This window comes from Myotis davidii, unplaced genomic scaffold (assembly GCF_000327345.1).
Source record: "Myotis davidii unplaced genomic scaffold, ASM32734v1 scaffold699, whole genome shotgun sequence".
Classification (NCBI taxonomy): domain Eukaryota; kingdom Metazoa; phylum Chordata; class Mammalia; order Chiroptera; family Vespertilionidae; genus Myotis; species Myotis davidii.
Window position 1 is genome coordinate 3,358,586 of NW_006291007.1, and position 8,759 is coordinate 3,367,344.

Here is an 8,759-nt window from a genome sequence, read left to right on the forward strand (position 1 = left end):
GACAGTGGTCGGCAACCTGTGGCTCACGAGCCATAGGCGGCTCTTTGGCCCCTTGAATGTGGCTCTTCCACAAAATACCGACTTCTGCGCATGGGCCACCAAGTTTCAACTGCACTGTACGTGCGCGCCCGCACGTGGTATTTTGTGGAAGAGCCACACTCAAGGGTCCAAAGAGCCGCATGTGGCTCACAAGCTACAGTTTGCCGACCACTGGCCTAGGAGAAAGCCCTGGAGGGAGGTCGAGGGAAGTTTGATGGCCGATGGGGAGGCTCTTTGTCCTCGAAGACAGGGAGAGGCATGATTAGCCTGAGCCACCGCTAACCCCAGTCTATCCCCTTTTGCTGATAAAAGAGGGAGCGAGGGGCCAGCCGGCCCCGGGGCTGCCAGTCTCCCCGAGTGCATTGGCGAGAACAGGAGGAGGCAGCAGCAGGAGCAGCTATGGAGCCTTGGCCTTATGTAACACACTGGTTTCGCCCTAGGTGACTATCTCTCAGGTGTCCCTATGCAGCTTCCGGTGCCAAAACTGGGAAAGCCCCAGACTCAGGGGGCGGCCCCAGCTGGCCTGTGGGCTGTGTGTTTCTTCCCCTCCCCTGCGAGCTGTCCGCCAGCGGACCAAACCTGGAAGCTGAGGGGGCGGGGCTCCAGCTCCCGCCAGAAATTCCCAGCCCCGGTGCCAGGCACCAGGTGTCCCTCACGAGCCACCTGTGAGTCCTCCTTCCGCCTCCGCTGGCCACCAGCCCCGGCCTCCAAGCAGAGCAGGAGGGCCTGGCCCACGTCCAGGAAACAGGAGCCCAGGTTGCTTCCACCACTTGCTGGTATGAGGCGGTTTGACCACAGAGGAATGGCGTTCCCTGAGACTTCATCCTCCCCGCCCACCTGGGGCCCCTCTGGGACAAACCAAGTGCTGGAGAGGCTGCGTTCAGGTTCCGTTTCAGGAAAAGCACAAGGTGGTTGGTCCCCGGGGGAAGGGCTGGAGAACCCATGTGTAGCCCTGTGAGGGGCGCCTGGGGGAGAACCCACTTCCCTGCGTGTAAGCGCTGTGTCTTTCACGGGGGTGGGAAGATGGTCTCACGCTTCTTATTTGCTTTTTGTTTCCTCCAGACATTTCTGCGTTTCCACCGGTAGCCCCGTTCCCCGATGCAGCGGACAATACCCGGTAGGCATTCCCCTTTCTCCTCCATGGGGACTTGTGGCAGCTGGATCCACATCTCTGACCGTCTCCCCCCACCCTGTGAACCTCTGACCTCCCACTTTGCATATGGCCCTGCACCTGGGCCAGCCAGATGGCAAACGGCCTGGGCTAAGGCACCCTCTAGGCCCCTGAGCTCAGCCAGAGGGTTTTATTAGCCCCTTATCGGTGCAGTCAACATTGGGTGGGGCGGTAAACCTGACCCAGGAGGAGGGGGCAGAGGGTACTCAGAGCTATAGAAACTACTAGAAGTAGCTCCTGCTCATGCAGCCCTAGCTCAGTGTCAGGCCACACTGAACACCTGACTCAGGTTCCCAAGTAGGTACATCCTCAGCGTACAGATGGGATCGCCAGCTCAGAGAGGTTAAGAAACTGCATAAAGTCACACAGCCGGGACATACCAGAACCAATTCTCAAGTAGAATCTCAAGTTCTGTGCTTGTGTTGGAACCTCCATACTGGCTGTTAGGTTGAAAGGGCCTAGTGGTCCCTGCCGCCTGTCCCTCATCCCTGCCACCCTCAGGTTAATCTGGAGAAGGCCGAGGCTGGAGAAGGGAATGGGGCCTGGTCCTCGGCCCCCTGACTGTTTCCACAGCATCCAGACCGCCTTTCCCATAAGTGAGGGTCAAAGTCAGGATCCAGGCCTGGTGGCCTCTTCTCAGACCTCACAGGGGACTCCCTGGCCCAGCTGAGAGCGGAGTGGCCCACCCTCAGGGTCTCCTTGACAAACTCAGTTTTACTCGTAGGCTCGACGACCAGCCGAAGGCAGACGTGTTGGAGGATCATGAAGTAGAGGTGAGCCTAGACAGCGCCTGCTCTCTCCCTTCCCTTTTCCCCTCCAGCTCAGCATGCAGAGCAGGTTAGGCGCCCGGCCCTGCAAGGCCCCCTCAGGTGCCTGCTGCGGCAGATGTGACCAGATGTGCTCGGCAGGGAAGAAGGAGGAGGAAGCAAGCTTCCCTTTGCTTTTCTGTTTTGGGGGCTAAAGTCAGCTCTTAATGCCCATGATTCCCACCCGCAGCCTGAGGCCGGGACCCAGCCCTGGAGACTCTGCTTCAGTCCGTCTAGGGTGGGGCCAGACATCTGTTACCAAAGCTCCCCAGCTGATTCTGATTGTAGCCAAGGCCAACACCACTTGACCCTTGAACCACAGTGTCAGCCGAGCCTGGCTCCCTGCAAAGGGAGCAGAATGTTAACTAACTCCTGCCCAGGGAAGAGTCAGAAGCTTGTGCTTACACAAAGGAACACCCAGGAAGCATGAATGCGGTTAAATTCTTCATGCCGGGGAGGTCAGCGCTTCCCCAGTGATCAGATGTCACTCATAGGGAGCTCTTGGCGTGTTAGACCCCCCGCCCCTCCTCCGGCCAAGGCCTGTATTTCGTGGATGAGGACACTGAGGTGCCAAGTGACCTGCCTATTGTCCACACAAGCCAGTGCAGGGCTGGCACCGGGACCCGGGCCTCCCGACCCTGTGCCGGTCCTCCTCCCTCACCTGATTGGGGCTCTAGGGAGGGGGAGTCAGCGGAGCCCAGATCTGCTGCCCCTCAGTTCCTTCCTCCTGTCCTTCCAGGCCGAGGAGCCGGAGGCTGGCAAGTCAGAGGCAGAAGACGACGAGGACGAAGTAGACGACCTGCCGAGCTCCCGCCGCACCTGGCGGGGCCCCATCTCCCGCAAGGCCAGCCAGACCAGCGTGTACCTGCAGGAGTGGGACATCCCCTTCGAGCAGGTGGAGCTGGGCGAGCCCATCGGGCAGGGCCGCTGGGGCCGCCTGCCCCGTGGCCGCTGGCACGGCGAGGTGGCCATCCGCCTGCTGGAGATGGACGGCCACAACCAGGACCACCTGAAGCTGTTCAAGAAGGAGGTGATGAACTACCGGCAGACGCGGCACGAGAACGTGGTGCTCTTCATGGGGGCCTGCATGAACCCGCCCCACCTGGCCATCATCACCAGGTAACCCCGCCCCGGCCCTCGCTGGGGTGGCCGCCTCAGCCTCACCTTCCCTGGGGGCCCTGATACTTAGTGGATGCCCTGGAGAGTGTGGAAGATTTTTGGTTTTAGTTAAATTTATTTCTCAGTTATAGTAGACATGCAATATTATATTAGTCTCAGGTGTACAGCATAGCGATTGGACATGGGTACACCCCCATTTTGCTTGTTTATCAGAAACAGGCATAAGTCACCAGAACTCCTGGGCAGGGCGAGGTCCCCCGCCACCACACCCAGGGACAGAATGCCAGTCCAGAGCATGACAGTGTGGTTCCTTAGGCAGCCTTACGGTGGTGACGCCAGCTCCACAACCCCCACACCCCAGCCCCCAGCGCTGTCCGTCTGTCCTTCCATCCCTCCATCTCTTACCCACCCAGTCCCATAAAAGATGTGAGCGGTTCTCAACCTGTGGGTTGCGACCCCTTTGGTGATCGAACGACCCTTTCACAGGGGTCGCCTAAGACCATCCTGCATATCGGATATTTACATGACGATTCATAACAGTAGCAACATTACAGTGATGAAGTAGCAACGAAAATAATTTTATGGTTGGGTCACAACCTGAGGAACTGTATTTAAAGGGCCAGAAGGTTGAGAACCACTGGCTTAGAAGGAATACCTATAATAATGTAGCCAGGCATTCGTTGACAGAAGTTCAGCATGTTTTACTAGTAGAATATCCTGAAGGCACTGGGACACAGTTAAGGAACTACCAGCCAATATTCTGGACCCCTCATCTGCTCTCCAAGTTTCTGAGGCTCCAGCATCTTATCTCCTTGGAGACTTTTTCTAACAACTAGCCCCTTCTTCAGGTGGTGTAAGTCACCTTCTCCTGGAAAAGGAGGGTGGGTGCATGTTCTCTCTGGGTCCTTCCTCACCTCACGTTTTAGGGGACAAGGTAGAGGGGGACCCCAAAATGTGGGCCCTTATCCAATCACCACGCTGACACCCCTCCACCCTCCTCCCACTCTCCTTTATTGAAATAAAATCTCTGTGATCAGAAAACAATAGAAACGATCATGAGAATCATTAGAGGGAGCCCCAGGGCCCGACGTTGCCCTGGGCCACAAGTGGGGTGCATGCGAGTTTGTGTTTGTACATTCAGGCAGGCCCAGAGGAATGGGAGGCAGGCTTGGTTAAGAACGAGGATTCTGGTGCAGGAGTTGGAGAGAACACAGCTCTCCCCACGGCCCCTCCCAGGCTCCACAGGGCTGGGGTCAGGCTGCACTGGCCCCAGACCTCTGCCTGACCCGCCGCTCTCAACAGCTTCTGCAAGGGGCGGACGTTACACTCGTTTGTGAGGGACCCCAAGACATCGCTGGACATCAACAAGACGCGGCAGATCGCTCAGGAGATCATCAAGGTAAGGGGCGTCCTCCTGCTCTGCCTGCCTGTGTCAGGGTGGTGGCGGAGGCCTTTGTCTCTCCCCTGCGTTGGGGTACCTCAAGGGTGGGACCCCTACACTCCTCCCCTCTATCTGTGTCTCATCCAATTAGAGCTACAGCTGGAAACTAGGTGAGCGGTGAGGGAATGGATTGGTCAGGGAGGAACGCAGCGGGCTTTAACGCCAGGCGGCCTGAGTTTGAATCCTGCTCCCATCAGCTGTGTGACTTTGGGCAGGTGGTTAAGCCTCTCTGAGCCTTGGCTTCCGTATAAAACGGGGAAACCAACATAACCTCCCTTGGAAGGATGGACACAAGGGTAACACGGGCTAATCTACGGAGAGAGCATTGGGCCAGGGCCAGCACGGGGTGTGTCTGTTAGCATTGTTGTGGGGGGCTGGGGGAGCACCCACACTTCTGCCTTAAAGTTTCCAAATCCAAGTTTCATGAGGACAGGACCCCAGGCTCAACTCAGGCAGCCCTTTCTCTTTCTTTCATCCTTTTAAAGTAGTTAAATAAAAATGAAAGAAAAACATTTATTTATTTGCTTTATTTAGCAACAGGCCCAGATAAAAACTAGAATACTGCGGGGTGGGAGTTCCTCTTTTCTTGTTTTCGGTTGAAAAGCTTTCCCAGCAGCTGCCCCCACGTTTGGGTCCCTTTCCAGCCTTTCCTTTCTCTTCTGCCTTAGCCCGGCCTCCTTTCCTTTCTCCGCCCTCTCCCTCCTTCTGTCCCTTGGGGGGGGGGGGGTATGACTCTTAATAGGAAAAGTTAAACATCACAGTGGCTTTTGTGGACAAACCAAGATTTCCACGTGACATTTCCCTGTGGCCAAGCTGAATGAATTAAACGTGGGAAGCCCCGAAAACCAAGACACCACCTTTATGCCTTCCCTGGGCCTCTCATTTCAGAGAGGCCGGGGAGAGCGGCAGCGTGTGAGAAATGGCTCGCCGGCCCCCATTCCACATGGTGGACTAGGAAGCAGAAGCATGGCGAAAATGAGACTTAATAACACTCTGGAGAGTGGGCGCCCATTGTACAGGATCTCTCGCTGGGCAAGGGACATAGCCTATTCACTTAGACCCTCCTCCAGTTCCTCCTTGGCTGCATACTATTTCATCACCTGTTTCCTAATAGGTCACCTCGGCCCTGCTGTCTCCCATTGGGTTATTAAAAAAAAAAAAAATGGGCTGGGGCCTTCTCTAGTGGCCTCCACCTCCCTTTGTCTAGGGCAGCGGTTCTCAACCTCTGGGTCGCGACCTTTTGGGGGTTGAACCCTTTGGGGGTTGAACGACCCTTTCACAGGGGTCGCCTAAAACCACCTGAAAACACATATATAATTACATATTGTTTTTGTGATTAATCACTATGCTTTAATTATGTCAATTTGTAACAATGAAAATATATCCTGCTTATCAGATATTTACATTATGATTCATAACAGTAGCAAAATTACAGTTATGAAGTAGCAACGAAAATAATTTTATGGTTGGGGTCACCACACGTGAGGAAATGTATTAAAGGGTAGAGGCATTAAAGCGTCACACCTACTTGTGTGCCCCCTGACGTGCTAGGCCCTGCTCCCCTCTGCCTCTCTGCCTCCTCACACTGTTCCCTCTGCGTGTCCTCACAACACTGAGCATCGCACAGACTCCAGGGCAGGAGAGAAAAGTCACTCAGAGGTGTGGCTGCAGAGTCCTGCGTTTGGCATTAGAAGGCAGCTTTGACCTTGAAGCGATCGTGCCAATGTCAGGTCACCCACGTCCCCTACCTGGCCAGGCCGTGGTCAGTCCACATAGAGCCCTGGTTAGAAATCACCCACTCCGCCCTTTCGCGTGTCAGATGGGGAGACTGAGGCTCAGAGAAGCCGAGTGTCCAAGGCCGCACAGCCAATTAGAATCTGAGCTGAGATGGAACGTGGACCCCAGAGTTCAGCCCTTATTCCAGAACTCCTGTGACAGCACAGATGCCAGGCCCTCCCAAATCGGGGACGCCCTCTGTGGGAATTCCTCTCTGTCTCTCCCGCCCCCCCTCACCCCCTCCCCCGAGCCCTTGCCCAGTCTGAGGGTACAAGCCTACTGGTTAAAGCCTGGATAGAGGTCCCAGATCACATGGGTCCTGTATGCCTTAATACGGATGGTTTCGTCTTGCTTTATATACTTCCTGGCACCCAGCTTCCCACCCCTCTCCCTCTCCTCGTGTCCCACATTAGCTAAGTCTGAGTAGGATGCTGACAACACAGAGGCATGGAAAGGGCACAGATGGACCAAAACCAAATCTCAGCTGTGTGGCCTGGAGCAGGTGACCGCCTCTCTCTGAGTTGGGTTTCCTCATCTGTAAAATGGAGACAGTTACACCGCGTGAGATTGTGAAGATTAAGTGAGGCGATCTGGGTAGGGCGTCAAGCTCGGTGCCTGGCCCAGGTGGACACTAGGTCATTGACACTCATCTCCCCTCCCCCTGACATGGGGCTCCGCTGTCTTCCAGGGCATGGGCTATCTGCATGCCAAGGGCATCGTGCACAAGGATCTCAAATCCAAGAATGTCTTCTATGACAACGGCAAAGTGGTCATCACCGACTTTGGGCTGTTCGGGATGTCGGGCGTGGTCCGAGAGGGACGGTGAGTTGGCCTTGGGCTTCCAGACGGAACTGGGAGGAACGGGGGTGCTGGGTGGGCCTGGGTCCAGCTGGGGCCTGGGCACTCCTGCGTCTGAGGAGCAGCCCTCCTTGTAGGAAGGGCCAGTTTGCTTTGGTCCTGCCTTTGTGGTTCTGGTCCAGAATCAGATTCAGATGACCTGTAGGTCCCTCGTACACTTGATTCTCAGGCTGACCCAGGGAGGCTGGGTCCCCTCACTCACATTTACCACCTTGGGCAGAGGACCAGGGTTCAAGTCCCCCATGTGAGGAAGGGCGTCAGGTGTTATTTCTCCAAATCTTGAAGGGGTGGGAGGGGGAGAAAGCTCCTCTCCAGGCATCTGGGGGACCCCCGGGAGGCAGAGTGGCAGCCGGGCTGGAGAGCCAGCTCCAGGCCAGGTCCTGAGCTGCATAGCAGGTCTGATTTCCTGCACAGGGATGTGCTCCAAGAACCAGGCACCTGCCAGTGCGGCTCCCTCCCCATCCCCCTTCTTGGCCGGCTTCCCTAGAAAAACCCAGCCATCCCTCTCCTGCTACATTCCCCCCAAGCGCCCGTGCCTTGGCAGGTGCAGGCTCAGCGTGCAGCCCCTCTGGGCCGGGCGTGGGTGGTGCCTGGCGAGCCTCCGATGGCTGCTCGCTGAAAGGCTTTGTGTCCGTGCCCTGGCTTCTTGGCCACCAGGCGTGAGAACCAGCTGAAGCTGTCACATGACTGGCTGTGCTACTTGGCTCCTGAGATCGTGCGCGAGATGACGCCGGGGAAAGAAGAGGATCAGCTGCCTTTCTCCAAAGCTGCTGACGTCTATGCATTCGGGTGAGGAGGCCCTCCTGCTGGGGCTCTGAGGCTGGGGTGCGGGGGGGATTCTTTGAGTCGTGGCTCTGCTGCTTGTTGGGCGAGTGACTACACTACTGACCCCCCCTTTCCTTACCTGTAAAATGGGAGAGTAATGGCACCTCCCCAATAGGATGGTTTCCTGGGGACTAAGGTCTCACCCATTGTCCGTGAGGACGCTCACCAGAGCTAAGAACTGCCCCTCTGGGTCCCCTCCCCTCACTCTGGGATGTCCTGCCAGCAGCCTCTAGTGCCCCAGGAAACTGAGCAAAAGGAAAACGGAGAATACAGGGTGGGGCAAAAGGAGGTTTGCAGTTGTGAGTACACGAAACAGATCATTCTTATATTACTATTTATTTTCCATACAAATAACTGCAAACCTCCTTCTGCCCCACCCTGTCTAATAGGAAGTTTTCTCTTGGCCGAATTGAAAAAGAAAAACTGATGAAATCCTTTGCAGTCATATGTTTTCTATAACTCAGATTCTCCGAAGTATTACCACTTCAATGTGTAATCAGAAATTAAAATTGAAGGGGCTGCCTTACCGTACGGAGTCGCAAAGCCTGGCGTGTATTTTACACCCACAGCACAACTCAGCCCCACGCCCACACGAGAGTGGCTCAGTGGCCCCCACACAGGACAGTGTGGCTCTAACAGTCGGGAGAGGCCAGGGGACTGGGAGAGGCTGAGTGAGGCCTCACCCTGTAATCTCTCGGATGTCCTTCCCTCGGCAGTGGTCTTC

General features: G+C 56.0%; 1 protein-coding gene across 9 annotated transcripts in view; it reads left to right on the top strand.

The window, feature by feature from the left end:
* Nucleotides 1-8,759, top strand: part of KSR1 (kinase suppressor of ras 1) — a 107,234-nt gene that overhangs the window by 89,013 nt on the left and 9,462 nt on the right. For all 9 annotated transcript variants that reach the window (XM_006764052.2, XM_006764048.2, XM_006764047.2 and 6 more), the window contains 6 exons: nucleotides 1,102-1,156; nucleotides 1,935-1,983; nucleotides 2,756-3,135; nucleotides 4,438-4,534; nucleotides 7,041-7,174; nucleotides 7,868-7,999. In XM_006764052.2, the coding sequence (XP_006764115.1) occupies nucleotides 1,102-1,156; nucleotides 1,935-1,983; nucleotides 2,756-3,135; nucleotides 4,438-4,534; nucleotides 7,041-7,174; nucleotides 7,868-7,999 (847 nt within the window). The remainder of the gene's footprint in view (nucleotides 1-1,101; nucleotides 1,157-1,934; nucleotides 1,984-2,755; nucleotides 3,136-4,437; nucleotides 4,535-7,040; nucleotides 7,175-7,867; nucleotides 8,000-8,759) is intronic.